The 14,950-nt window shown below is 39.6% G+C and overlaps 2 protein-coding genes across 2 annotated transcripts in view; both read left to right on the plus strand.

The window, feature by feature from the left end:
- The first annotated feature begins 1,713 nt into the window (after positions 1–1,713).
- micos10 (mitochondrial contact site and cristae organizing system subunit 10) lies at positions 1,714–7,764 on the plus strand. Its single transcript, XM_005741430.1, has 4 exons — positions 1,714–1,825; positions 7,248–7,295; positions 7,381–7,490; positions 7,582–7,764. The coding sequence occupies exons 1-4, from the start codon at positions 1,765–1,767 to the stop codon at positions 7,588–7,590; spliced, it is 228 nt and encodes a 75-aa protein (XP_005741487.1). The 5' UTR covers positions 1,714–1,764; the 3' UTR covers positions 7,591–7,764.
- Positions 7,765–11,388: 3,624 nt separating this feature from the next.
- nbl1 (NBL1, DAN family BMP antagonist) overlaps positions 11,389–14,950 on the plus strand; it is a 6,064-nt gene continuing 2,502 nt past the window's right edge. The window contains exons 1-2 of the mRNA XM_005741431.2: positions 11,389–11,852; positions 12,937–13,117. Of these exons, the coding sequence (XP_005741488.1) occupies positions 12,945–13,117 (173 nt within the window). The 5' untranslated portion in view covers positions 11,389–11,852; positions 12,937–12,944. The remainder of the gene's footprint in view (positions 11,853–12,936; positions 13,118–14,950) is intronic.

Consider the following 14,950-nt stretch of genomic DNA (forward strand, 5'->3'; position numbering starts at 1 on the left):
CTTGAATGATTCATAGGTCAGTGATAAGTGGCTTAACAAAGAAAATAAACATCACCCTGAAAAAACTAGACTGAAAATGAAAGACCTTCAGAAAGCCTGGAGAGCTATTGGTCAAGAACACTTTAAAAAATGTATAAGAAAGTCTGTGTCTCCAAGGAAACAAAATATAAAGAAACCGGGAGTGGGTCAAGACGTTTGCGTATAATGACATTATGCCAACTAGGTTCTCCCCCTAGAAAGAAGCTGCGTACATCCTATTTTGTTTGCAAATTAGAAACCTGCCTGCAAACTTCACTAACATCTGTATATTACTGAGTGTTTGGAACAGCTCCACTTCCAGCATAAACAATCAGTGTTACACACAGGGTGTTTCTGAGAAAATAAAATAAGAAAAAAGGCTAAATTCTTACTTAACACATAGCATATTTAATCACACGGACAACCAATTTCAGTGGCAACTTTGTTTATAATTTTTAATTGTGGTTGCATTAAACTGAAAACCCTGGCCTGCACACATCTGATGTGCAACACTTTGTGAATGCATGCAGAATTTCCTCCACACATATGCGTTTGGGCGAGATGACTAATCAACTAATCAAAGTGGAAGTTTTAAGGTAAGGTCAAATATAACCCAGAAAAAATGTCTTCATCATTTACAGATGTCTCAGTGATTACTCAGAGGTTAATAATTTGGACTGGTTACATCATAGCAAATATGCTGCAACATGAAGCCAGATACAAACTCTTAGTAACTTTTTCTCAAATACAGTGTTTGTGTCTAACTGAATGATTAAGAAATCAAAAAGTCAAAGGTCAAATGTAGTTATATAGCACTTTTGAAACAACAGAGCTGATCAAAGTGCTGCACTTTAATAGTATATAGTATTTATATAGATAAACTACAATAATATCCATAAAATTTGAGCACAATACCCAACATTAAAAGACAATAGAATAAAAAATAATAATAAATTGCATTTGACTAAAAGAATGTCACACTGGAGCCCAACGCCAAGGAGAACAAATGCATTTCTAATAACAACTTAAATGTGTTTACTGTCTGAGCTGTGTGGATTTTGAGAGGTATTGTATAGACCTGGTGCTGTTGTTGCAAAAGCTCGATCACCTCTCTGTTTTAAGTTTGCATAGGAGGAACTGGTTAGACGACGTCTGAGCTCTTATAATTGTGTGAATGTGAAGCAGTTCTGACAGATACAAAGATGCCAGTCCATTTAAAGCTTTAAATGTAAGTAATAAAATATAAAAATCAATTCCAATGAAGGGAGCCAATGAAGAAATGGCAGGCCCAGTGTGCTGGGTTCAAGTATTTTAATACCAGTATAAGGCGAGCTGGTGAATTCTGGACTAACTGAAGGATATATGATTGTTGTATACCAAAGTCCAGGGAATTACAGTAGTCCAGGTGGGAAGTGATTAAAAAGCATGAATAACTTTTTCCAGGTCCTTCTGTGGGAGATAAGGCTTTACCTCAGGCATGAAGCTAACTTTAGTGACAGCCCTTAATGTAGATCAATTAATAAAACAAAACAAAAACCACGCCAAGTAATTACAATTTAAAGTTGTAATTTTAATTTCATAAAAGCTAAAAAGAAGAAAACGCATGAAAAGATAAAGGAAAGTGAATAGCAAAAGCCGGAATACTGACGTGTTATTACCGGACAACATATACACTGAAGGAGCCGTGAAGGAATGAGTCATGTGACTTCATGCTTTTCTCGCGAGATCTTCCTGACTGCAGAAAACATGGCAGACGAACACGCACGGAAGTGGGACCGCTGCCTTGCTGACACAGCGGTGAAAACAGGTTAATTTCTTTTTATACACGCAGTGTAATTGTTTGCTGCTCTTATTAAACACTTGGCTGTGTGTGAAACCTGAAGAATAAGGCGCACTACAGGTCAGAGCCGAGCGAGAAGTCATTTTAGCTGGACCTTAGTGTGACACTAAGGTCAAAGTTGTCTGCTGTACAGATGAAACTTAATATTTGTTAACTCTGTAGTATTATATCATAAAAAAGCAGACATAGCCACGAGGTGGAAGTTATTACCTGTGTTTGAGTGGGAAAGTGTGCGAAGTCACGCCCTAAAGCAGATTAATTTATCTGTTTTTGGACTCTCTTGATCTACCTGCCCTTTCTCCACTACTTGCAGCCTTAATCAGTATCTTACAGGGATTATAAGGACCGAATAATTTATTTTAGTTATAAAACCAAACAATGTCTGCAGTTGCAGAAGGGATATACAAACTAATAAAAACTAATAAAAATATGTTTTAAATGAGAAAACTATGAGAAACTAAAACAACCTAAAACAATTCTGCGAACCTGGAAAATAACTAACTAAAATAAAATAAAACAAAAATGAAGCGGCATTATCCTTATTTATATTATTTGTTAGTTTAATTAAACAAAACTTCTCACAGCTTTCCTGACGAGGCTTTGATGGATCCGTTTATTGAGACTGGGTGTCTACAACACTGTCAGTCAACAGCTTACAGAAAGTGTATTTTTTTATGTAATTCCTGCACTGATTTTCCGCTATACACTAATAATTTTTTTTTAAAGTTAAATTAAAAAATAACAGGAAAAATAATAAAAACAAAACTAAAATTAAACATGAACAACAGAAAGTAAACTGACACAAGAAAACCTGCTCTGGAAACTGAGAGTAAACTTAAAGAAAAAACAAAAGGACATTTTTAAAAAAGAACCTGTTAAAATACCAAGTTTTTTTATGGTCATTCTGTCAGATAACAACCAAATAACAATTTTATTTGGTTTATTTGGTTTTGTAAATGCTAGTTAACAATCTATCAGTGTCTTTTTTTTCACACCTTAAATATCTATTTATATGACAATAACATAGTTGTTTATCACAGTTAATCTAAGTACAGGTTTATGACATCAGTGTCTGTATACAAACATTTAAAGTTGTAATCTGTAGGGAGCAAATAACATTTATTTTTTGTATATACGTTTGATATAAATCTTAATATGAACACCTCATTTCTTTGCCTCTGTGTTTTTTGCATGTACACCTGGTTTATTGCACTGCTGTTTTTTGTTGTTGTTGTTTTTATTTTTCCGTTGTGGAGGTCAGGCTATATGGGCTCTGTTCTATTTATTTATTTTTTAATTTATTTTCTCCGCTGCTTTGCTAAGACTACTGTAATCTGCGGTTTACGTCAGACTCGCTGAAAAGAAGAGGTGTAGTCAGGTGACCTTTGAACTAGTTTTACTGGTTTTTATTCATTTTTTGAACTTGAATCTTTATTCACACCAGGCATTCATTTGGCAGTTAAAGTTTACGCAAAAACCAAAAACAGATGTTTTAAGAATTTCATATTAGTAGTGTAAAGATGTTTGTAAAGATTTTTTTTTTCATTTTTCTTTTTTTGAACAAAAAAAAATGTTGGCATGCAGTTCAGAGTAAAAAGGGGGAAAAGTCTCATTTTTAGTTCACTGTTTTGCGAGCTAATTGTTAAAACAATTTTATGTAATTTTGTTTAATATTATTTATTTTAATTAGATAAATTTAGCCCATTATTAGCAGGAAGTGAAGCACTGAGAGAAGAGCGTGAATGAGCAAGTCTTTCTTCTACTTGTTGACTTAACAAAAGCTTCATTTTTCACCATTATCTCTTTGATATTTAATATCCATAAATGTCATGGCAAAATAACAATACACAGTATTGAACAGTTTGCAGCAGACATGCTTAAATTGCCAGAACCATCAGTTATGCAACAACACAAGCAGGGATTTCTTTCACAGTGAGAGCATTATTGAAATTTATAGATGTTTTACTTTCTTCGCTGGGCTCTGGCCCTCAGTGAAAGTCACTGTTGGTGAACCACCAGTGAGTTACAGTGAGCACACCGCCATGGGGTCTTCTGTGGTATTCTGTTCAGTGTTGGTCCAGCACTAAAACACTTAGACTGGCAAAACATCTGTTCAAAGATACACCTAATGACGTCAGTCTTAGCACAATAAAATGTGTAATCTTGCTGGGAGGAAAACATCTGCATCGTGGCACTGCTTCGTGCTCAGTGGAGCAAATTGCCAGCTGTGCCAAGGTGTGTCTGGTAGCCAGAGAAACACTGCAGTACATGCTCTGCTCAGGGGGTTGTTAAAAAAATAGCTTAGCTGATCCTACATTTATATTCATTCAAGCTTATGTGTTTATCCTATCCTTGATGTGTTAAGAACTCCCAGGATTTTAATAGAGCGAGACATAATGCTATTTTTTTCTCACAGCTTCAGAATATTTAGATAATCTGTTACATGATTTAAAATAATGTTTGCTTCAAAATAAAAGAGAGTGGGAACTGTGACTCAAAATGTAGCTAAAGATAACATTTTTCTTACAGCTGTGATGAAAACAAGTTGAATAAATCTAGCTCTTTTTATAAAGGGACTGAGTTTCATGTAGAGTGGTGTTAAGAAAAGAGCCGTCATCCTCTTCATAGTCAGGAAAAACGGTGTTTACCGGACATGAAGTATTTAATTTGAGGAACTTGTAAACAATGCTAATGAGAACAGCCATTAATAGTGAATATTCATGTCATTTCTAGAAACACTATCACATTGTTGGAACAAGACTTATGTGTGCATGCAGCTATTTAAAAGTGATTCAGCATAAATACATTTTATAAATGCTTCATTTCAAACTAAACCCCTAAATATCCAACCGATGCTTATTTTGCCAGGGGTGCTTTTGTGTTCCCTACCACTACATTTTGCATACTTTAAAAAAAATGTTTGTCTGTCTTCTGATCCATAAAGGTTGGTTAAAACTTTATATAATAGACTGCTCATGGTTGGTGCCTCAACACATGTCCGTGCACCCTCAGCTTTAGCTGTTAAAGACGCGAGTCCGCACCGTTGCAGTTTAAGAGGCGCTACTTTAGCCCCGTTCTCACTGATTGAGACGGGCTGTAACTGTGGTTGTTAAGATTTCAACTGCGCATCATGGTGATTTCCAAGCTGCTGTTTTTCTGAACTCGTCTCCTAAAGAAGGTTTTATGTAATTATGGTACATCTAGATATGGCCACAATGACACAGATTCAACCATAAATGAGCCACAGCTTCACCTTTTTTAACCAGAAAGAGCAGATACAGCTGTGCTGACAACCAGCAGCTGTGCACTCTCCAAGATTGGTCTTTTTAGAAAGAGTGTTGAGTAAGAAAAGCGTCAAACTGTTCCTGCTTTCTGTTGTATTTACAGAGCACTTTACTATTATAACCGGACTGCTTGGGTCAGCGGGAATGCAAAAACTATTATATGCGTATAAAGTATTGTGCAGGACGGCAAAACTATTACAGAAAAAAATTCACTCAGCAATCCTTCAGGAGCTCTTGGGTATTTTTTCCCTCTAGGTGTCGACCTGTTTGTAGAGCCTTATTTTCATTGTTGCATCATCTGTAGTTTAAGGTCTTCGGTCATCTGTCACACGCTTCTAAGATTATTTGCATTTTTTCCATGAATCCATGAATCTGAATATGAACAAGACTTGCGAGTCCACAGTCTTGCTTGCTAACGCTGAGACAGTCTTTTGTCTGTCCTGGCTGTATATCCAATAGTTGTTTTAAATATTCCAGTTGTAATCAGAGTGGTAGACTTTGCTAACACTGTCATGTGAACCAGATGAATGTGGGAATCTGTGTCTCACTTCTTGCTGCAGAATGCATCTCCTGTGCAAACAGATTTCCTCCCGACTTTGTTTACGCCGGGCTATTTGGAACTGCGCGTCTCATTTTGGGCGAGTTTGATTCAAAGACGTCTGCTTTCTGCGTTATGTTTAAATCGACTAATTCATGTTTGCACGTTTGTCTAGTGATGCCAGGCTGTGCTATCCCTAAACGCACCCCACCAGCCAGGCTGAAAGCTGGAAACACAAGTGGTCTGTCCAGAGTAGAGCTGCAGAATAAAAAGAAAATATTGTTACAATTTCACATTGTTATGACCTTGTCATGTTTGGCAGAGTAATTTCTTTAGTTAAAGCAGAGCAGATCCTCAACAGTGGCCTCTGTCCAAACACACTGAATCATCATTAGTTCTAAAAGGAAACTATGCACTCAAAATCATCTTAAAATTGCAGTGTTGCAATGCAAAAATATTTGCCAGGGGTATACGACTCAAGTTGTAATTGAACTAAATTCAGTAAATCGGGGTAATTAAAAGTGACTTATTGATACCATTTGCAGAAAATACTTCAGCTAATGATTAAATGAATAGCAACCCAATTAACAGGCTCTGGACTTGATTTGCTGGCAAAGCACGTGGAGTATTTTCAGCCCTGTGGGTTGTGTATTTCATTCTTCTCCAGCACAAATGTTTTTGTTATAATCCACCCCTCCTTTGGAGATGTCAAGACAAAAGGAAAGATGCCAAAATGAGATGTTGATCTGCCCTCAGTTTCTGCCAGTGCTTTTACTGTATTACAGTCAGTGGAAAATCAAGAGGCTTCAAAATATGCTCTGGCTGGAGAGCAAAGGAAGACTGTGGCTGTAATAGACGGCAAATCTTAACTTCATCTAAATCTTTGCTTGAAATGGAAGCAGAAGGAATGATTTATTGTTGATGTGTGCTGATAAAGAGGATGAGCAAAGTCTTTTGTGGTCTTGTTTGACATTTGTAAGCTGTGTAATGGGGAACAGTCTTAGGGTTCTGGTTCAGGCGCACCGGTCATGCTGCATAGCTCTCTGAATCCAATTAGGAGTCGGAGGGGCCCAAATGGCTGTTTTTATGTGCTTTCTGTGCTGGCTGGCCTGCTGTTGGGTGTGGTGTGGCCTGCAGCGAGGTGAAGTTAAACGCACAAACACATTCCTCCTCAAGATCCCACTCTGGACTCAGGAGTTCGAGCAACTTTGGCAATCTCTCTGCGCACCCACTGACCTCTCACCTCTCCTGCTCTCTGCGTTTCTCCTCTTTGGATTGGTTCCCCCTGTCCTGAACCCCTTTTACGCTTTGCTTTCTTTCTAAGTTGTTTTCTGTGTTTTCTTTTTTCTTTCCTCCCCTTTATTCCTGTCTTTTGCTCATTAGTTTAGTCTTGCTAAGTGGCGCTACCTTCCAACTTCTGCACCAAATATTCGCTCATTACAGCCGACCAGATTTTTAGCTGGCCAGTTTTCACGCTGGATGGGAGATGATCACATTACCTCAGTAATAAAGTCAAATCAATAGGAGGTAGTTTAATAAAACCACTAATAATTCTCTCTCTTTGCAGTAACGGGCCTCGGTGTTGGCATTGTGTTCTCGCTCATTGTCTTTAAACGTAAGTATTATTTCAGAAAACCCTCCTTTTCCTTTCTTTTCTTTTCTTAGTAAGCCATCCAACAGGGATTCTTTTTCGCCGCTAGGTCGCGCGTGGCCTTTGTCATTTGGTTCAGGCTTGGGACTGGGCATGGGCTACAGCAACTGCCAGCATGACTTTAGGTCACCATATCTGATTCATGGTCGCATGGTTAAGGTAAGCGCACAGTGTAATTTTCATTGTTTATCAGAGGTCTGTGACACACGATCACATCATGCTGCATGACTCCTCTGTGTTCATTTTTCAGGACCAGTAATGAAGGACTGAAGATGACGAGGGCTTTCTCATCTGTTTATTGTAATGCTTGTTTTTGGGGGGGATTGAGTTTTTTGGGGGTTTTTTTTGCTGCACTGGTATTAATCTGCAATGATGCCCACACTGTGTTTATAAAACATTAAATATATATTTAATAAAGTCATTGTGGGAAAAAGCTTTGTCTCCTCGGTTTTTCTGTGCGAATGTTCGAGAAGAATGAAGTGTGGTTTGGGGGTGGGAGGTAATTTTGTGTGTTAATGAGCTGGGAGACTCGAGCTCCTGCTGTTTTGGAATGAGGGCCAGGTTCAGCATCTGCAGCCCTCTCGGAGAGTGGGAGGATGAAAAGTTGTGCAGAATGGTGAAATAAAGGGGGATCAACTGTTAGATGAACAAACCCGAGCACTGACAGGAGAAAAATCGGAAAGAAGCTATGTTTGCATTCACATATCAGCCGCTAGTTTATGTCATGGATGCCTATATCTCTTTCTGATATCGAGAAGAAAGAAACCCAGCCTGGTTTTTATTCATAGTAGACCCAAACAGGCTGCGGCCTGCTGTGGAGCCCTGTTTTGGGTTGCTTGCTATGACTGTGACAGTTTTCATCAGAGATTAGGAGAAAACATACTGGGAGGAATCTCTTCTGTCCTGTGTATTCATTGGCTGCGTGTCTGCTTGGCGAGATTGTTGTGAGTGTGATTGATCACCAATGTGTGGTTTTGCGGGCTGCTGGGAGAGAAGAGAAATTGTTTGTGTGAGTGTGTGCACATGCACACGTTTATCCAGCCCCCTGGTGAAGCAGAATCTGAGGAATGCAGAGAAATGCCATTTCTAGACTGGAGCTTATTACTAACAGGTGAGTTCTGCACTTTGCACGTCTGAACACAACACATGCCGTACACTTTCACATCAAAGAAAATACTGCTGCATGCACTCTCTATTACACACGCTCATATTTTCCCTCTTCATCACAGTAACGGTTTTCCCGGCACATACATTCCTGCACACAATGGAATCATATTCATTCCCCAAGCGTTCAAAGGCCTGTTTCTTCAGAGCTGGTGTGCTGCAATGCATCAGGCACAGAGTAAGCCTGTCAGAAATTAAGCCGTGTCACTCATCCCCTGTCCATTAAAATATTTGTTTGTAAGTGAAGCATGAAACCGATAGGGGGGCTGATGAACGCATGCCAAGCTGAACACCTGTGAGCAAAGGTGCAGTGGTCGGTAGAAGTGCAGGAACAGGATGCCAGTGCGTGTGTGGGAACTGGAGGGGGAGGTGAGTGGTGACCCAGCTGAGGTGTAATAAAGCAGCCAAAACCCAAAGGCTATACGTGTCTCAACGTTCTCCATGATGAACCATAATTACAAGACCAGTAACACTACCTAATACCAACTACTCATCTAATGGCTAAAATTGTCAATGCTTGCAAATTTCTGCCACAAAGTACAAGACCAGATCCAGATGTGCCATGCATGTGCTCGGGCAAGACTCCAGCTTGGAGTTGCCGTGGAAAATGTTAGCATGATGTTACCAGAGGTGATAAGGTAAAGAGGAGTGAAGTACACATTTAGTTTACGTTTTCCTTTTAGCAGATTTTACACATAAAACAAGACTAATGGACCTATTTCCATGTAGTTACCACAGCTTGGCTCAGTTACTTAAGTAAAAGTAGTAACACTAAACCCCAGGACACTCTATTAGTAAATTAGAGAGGAAAAAGATCGTCCCATAAGTGCTATGCTGTTTTAATTTATTCATTTCACTAAAACATTTGTACATTAATTTATGTCTTGTTATGACAGATTGTAAATTGAATTTAATTGAAGTATGCGTTCAAAATATTACTTTTAAAGGTATAACTCATAAATTTTTAACCTTATGTTATGACGGCAGCAATCAATAATAAAGTAAAAGCGTACAAGCATCTTAAATTGCACTTCTTACTCATTAGTTAAACCTGTATAATTCTTAATAACGATCATCTGGCACAGTTTTATTCACATGCACGGCTGCTTAATTAGTTACACGTGTTAAACTGCCTATTAACCCAAATATTAAGTTCAGTTTTATTCACAAAGTGCCAAATCACAACAGCAGTTACCTCAAAGCATTTATATTGTAAGGTGAGAAACCCCCCAAAATCGAGGGCAAGCACCTGGGGACTTTAAAATAGAAACCTCTGGCAGAACCAGGCTCAGGGAGGGGCAGTCATCTGCTGCAGCTGGTTAGGGGTCTAATCAGCCAATCACATGGCAGTAAAGCTAACACATTTAGGCACATAGACATGGTCAAAAATACCGTGAAGTTCAAACATCGTCGAGCATCAGAACAGAGAAGAAGGATGGAATTGTTGCCAGACATTCTGGTCTGAATATTTCAGAAACTGCTGATCTGCTGGGATTTTCTCACACAGCCATCTGATGATGGTTTGAACAGAGGAAATATCCGTTCAGCATCAGCTGTCTGAGTAAAAATACCTCGATTATATCAAAGAAGAATGACCAGACTGCTTCAAACTGATATGAAAGCATACTGTTGCTTACTCAAACAATCAACTCAGCTAAGGTATACAGAAGAGCTGCTACAGCAGCAGAAGACCACACCAGAGGACACATCTGTTAGCTAAGAACAGAAAATTTAGGCTACAGTTCTCACAGGTGTCACCACAACTGGGAAACAGAAAATTTGCAGATCAACATCTCTGGATTTCTCCTGCGACAACCAGATGGTAGGATCAGATGTGGTAATAATAAACAACATGAATGCATGGATTCAAACTTGCTTGTATCAGTGGTTCGGGTTGGTGGTAGTGGTGTAAGCATGTGGAGGAGATTTTCCCGGCACACTTTGGGCTGCCTCAGCACCAAACTGAACATCCTTTAAACACCACAGCCTACCTGAGTATAGTTTCTGACCACATCCAACCCTTTATGACCACAAAGTATCCATCTTCTAGTGGCTGCTTAATTTCAGCAGGATAACATACTGTCACCATCACACCTCAAGCACCTTGCACCTTTGGGAGTGTTTGTATTGAGAGATTCAAATGATGGATGTGCAGCAACTGTGTGATGCTGTTAATATGGACCAAAATCTCTGAGGATTTTTTCTGGCACTTTGTTCCGTTTATGCCACAAAGAATTAAGGCATTTCTGTGGCAAAAGGGTAAATCTAATAAAGTGTCCAGTGATTGTATTTCAACACTGTGTGTGTGCATGTTGTATATTTTCACAACGGATTCCCCACTGAATGTATATATTTTGGTTCCTGTCAGTGGTTTAGACCAAGAGAAGACACTGACATCTATCAGTATCTCACTTTGGGTATGGACTACACCAAAGGCCGAACTCCAAGCTTGTCCCCTTATGTTTCCGTTTTAAATTAGTTTTGGACGGAGTCCAATCACAAGTCAGGAGAACCGGAGAGCATAATGCATTTCAGCAACTGCTCATGAGTCTGTCAGTGGTTTCACTCCAAAGTGGAGCCTGAAATAAATCAAACCCTCTGAGCTTCTGGTTAGTAACCAGCTATTGTCATTTCATCATCCCGAAGTTTTTTTTTTAGTGGTTTAGGGGGAATAAAGGCGAACACAGCAGGGGCTTCACATCTGTTTACCAGTTATATTTCATCAGACATTGTGTTGTTAATGTTTCAATTTTCCAAACATATGTTATCAAAGCAATGCCAGATGTGTGTGCGTGACTTGAAATATGCCCTGTATGTGTAATATTCACATAATTGCATGTGTGTCTAGTTAACACGATCACTCCTGCTTAGGGAAACATTTGAAAGCGTTCCAGCACTTCCCCTCCCTCCCTGCTTTCTCTCGTCCAGAAACGGCACAGCAGGACCCCTGTCTGAGGGCTCAGCCGCGCCTAAACCCAGCCTGAGAGTTTTACAACAAAAGACAACAAGTTGGAGAGTGTTTTTCGGCGCAGTTACACGGGAATTCAACCCGGGACGGGAGGAGAACAAAGGGGAGGGACGGTCTGAGCTGATGGACTCGGAGATGAGATAGCGCTCATACCCTGCCCCAGCTCCCCATCCATCTTCTTCTTCTTCCTCTCGGTTGATCGGACGGTTGCTTGTCTTACCGGATGATGTGACAGTTTTATGACAATCTGTGCTGGGATTTTCACCACGTGATCATACTGTTTAGTTACCAGCCCACGGTGATATCCGACAACCCGGGTTTAGGTGAGGGGGGCTCGGCTCAGCGGGACCGTGGCGAAGCGCTCAATTCCCCGGCTTTCGTGAGCAGTGGTAAGTGCCTCAACTGACCTCCCGGCGCTGTTGAAGAGAACGTACTTGATTACTTTAGAAAGTAACCCCATGATATAACCGCTATACATCCAAGTGACGCTTTGAGGTCGTCTCACCTTCTTAAATGAGCTGAATTAACTCTGGGAGTAAAAAATAACCACGAAAAAATCCATTTACATAACTGTACAGATACAGAGGCTGTTGTGTGATCATTTTGTATGTTTTGGTTTATTTTAAAGGATGTTTAAAATTTTGGGAGGCTAAATGTAAATGTAACGCATGAATGCTAAGTTAATTCAAATTCAGATTTAATGGTCTCAACTATTTGGGAAAACAGACTGTAGCTGTATCACATGTCTTCACTTATAATTGTATATGAAACACTGATATATTATTGTAACGCTTTCCAGACTTTCGGCTGAAACCCCGCTCTCTTCTTTTTAAAGCTTAAACCCAGAGTCTGGAGTCCGTCAAAGCAGGACATTATAAACATATATATTTATTTTATTAAAAACATTTCGTCGGTCTCACAGCCCACCACAGCAGCCTCTTGTAGGCTCTCTGTCTCCAGAATTGATCCTTTAGAGTCGCAGACATATTGAAGTGCTAAAAAGCGTGTAAAACAGTGGATGTGGGTGACCACATCCAGACACTTTTAATAAGCACCAGGAGAAAACGATTTTGTAGCTTGTAAATGACGTTAATGGCTGAGGCATTTTTAAAGAAGAGAGCGAAACAGAGGAGAGCTTTGCCTCCCACTCCCATTGTATCCCCTCTATTCTCTGACACTATAAACCCATTTTAACGTCCTAACTGCACACGTTCAAAAAGTTTTTATCCAATCAAATGCACCAAACCCGGTAAGAAGAAACAATCTGACTGATGCACAAAGACGTGTGGGTTGTAAGATGCTATAGGCACCAGGAAGTTGTCAATCCACATGAGCAGGGACATGCAAAGTTCAGATTTCACACCGACTGAAAACTGGCGCTATGTGACCTGCAGGCAACAGATGGCGTGACGAGACTTTGCCTTTCACAGAGTTAACAGAGCGGCGGCGTGTTGTGGTTTTCTGCTCCTTTAGGTGCAGTCATGTGGGAGAGGATTCAGATTTGCTGCGCACTGTTTGCACTGTATTCAGCGGCACCGCCTGCACACATCAACCGCCTGGCGCTGTTCCCTGACAAGAGCGCCTGGTGCGAAGCCAAGAACATCACACAGATAGTCGGGCACACGGGATGTCAGCCTCGCTCTATTCAAAACAGGTCAGGATGAAGGCCCTCTCTGTCCGATTATCTCTCAGTGCAGCTGAAAACAAATAAAGGAGAAATGCCTTGATATCATTAAGTTACGCTATTAAGAGTCATGCCTCATTCAGTTTGTAGGGCACATTATTTAATCGGCAATCACTAAATATGTCTTTGTTCTTAGCCAAAAAGTTTCTTTAAAAAGACTGTGGTGCTCAAACGAGCTCCAGCAGAGTGCGCGTCTGCTAAAAGCCAAATAAAAAGTTTGTCTCAGTCCATATTTATTAAATCTGTGTGCATGACTAGACGGCTGCATTCAGAGAGGAAGCTAATGACAAGATGTTCTTTGGAAGAGGTAGTCATGCATAAGCCTGGAGTTGTTCATATTTTTTTTAACGGAACTAAAACCAAAATTATGTGTGCAAAACCTTTAGGTAATTGACTTTTTTTTAAAAGAAAACTACAAAGAGCAAAACAGCTAGCATGATAGTAGAAAACACGTTTATCTATGCAAAAGATCCCTGATCTGAGGTCGCGAGGACAGACCCAGAGTCATGGGGTTAAAAACTTGCGCCCACATAAATGACGTCACATCTGTGTCAAATCCAGCGTGGATCAATCCGCTGCGGCGACCCCTGGGAAATAAGGGAGCAGCCAAAACATCCTCTTACTACAGTTATTTTGTGTAGTTACAAAACTAAATAAAATGGAACCAGAGATAACTCAGGACGTGTGTACACTCTGAGTCATCTTCACAAAGAGTTGTGTTTGTGTGCTGAACGTGTAAATGTTGCCCCTGACAAACAACATCCATAGTTTCACATTTAAAAATACGAAACCCACCTCTGAAAGTAGCTCAAGTTTAGTAAAACTAAACCAAACAATCAAACACAGTCTGGAAACTAACTGAAACTAAACAAGCAAAAACTTTAAACATATAGAAATAAATAGAGCCTGACCGATACCGATATCCAGAATATCAGCCGATATTTTCTCCTTCCAGACACACGGATATGCCTAACATTTGTCACGTGTAGTTATTTATTTACTCATATATGCTCTTCCCGATTCTGCTCTGATCAGCTGATTGTTGTTTGTGGCATTTCAAACACGTTGCCAACAGGGAAGTTGCAGAGTGCCCTCTGGTAGACAAGCAATGCCGACATTCTGTATTTTTATAAACGCAAATATCGATAGATGCGCAAATGGCTAATCTCAGTCTATAATGCTGTCTCATTGATAAATAGTACCAGCCCTGGAAATGAAAACTAACTAAATAAAGAAACAACAAAATTGCAATAACTGTGACGCAGGACCTTTGGTTCTTGCCTAAAACATAAATCTAACAAATTTAACTGACCACCACACAGTGTTTATGCCACAGCCCAAAATTAACAGTATTGTTAATCACTCAAAAGCGATTTTTTTTATGTTTCTGTAATGTTTATTCACCAGCATGCAGCGGCATGTTAATAAAAATGACATTTTTAATGCTGAAATATAATTATAGTTGTTATACATAAACTTTTTAAAATTAAGATTAAGATGTCAAACTACAGTTATTTACTTGTAATCTGTAAACTCTGTTGCTAACCTCGCCCTCACCCCCTGTCAGCACCGGCAGGGGTTTATATAACCATAGAGAAAACAACAGTGTGAATAATAAAACAAGCATAAAAACAACAACAACAACAACAACAACAACAACAAAACAGCATCCCTCGTGGCAAAGTAAATGTGTTTGGCACAACAAAGGATCCAGACCATAAATGTGTTATCTAAAACAGCTGGATAGGGCAGGTTTTAAAAAAGAAAGATGTTTTTGACAGATTTCAGGTGAAGTCATTAAAT

The sequence above is a fragment of the Pundamilia nyererei genome, unplaced genomic scaffold (genome assembly GCF_000239375.1).
Source record: "Pundamilia nyererei isolate P.nyererei 1_Seehausen unplaced genomic scaffold, PunNye1.0 scaffold00110, whole genome shotgun sequence".
NCBI classification, from domain to species: domain Eukaryota; kingdom Metazoa; phylum Chordata; class Actinopteri; order Cichliformes; family Cichlidae; genus Pundamilia; species Pundamilia nyererei.

Excerpts from the sequence above, each read along its gene's own strand:
- micos10 (XM_005741430.1), top strand. The coding sequence starts at position 1,765 with ATGGCAGACGAACACGCACGGAAGTGGGACCGCTGCCTTGCTGACACA. Across the intron at positions 1,826-7,247 it reads TGACACAGCGGTGAAAACAG|TAACGGGCCTCGGTGTTGGC; the intron begins GTTAATTTCTTT and ends CTCTCTTTGCAG. Across the intron at positions 7,296-7,380 it reads CTCGCTCATTGTCTTTAAAC|GTCGCGCGTGGCCTTTGTCA; the intron begins GTAAGTATTATT and ends TTTCGCCGCTAG.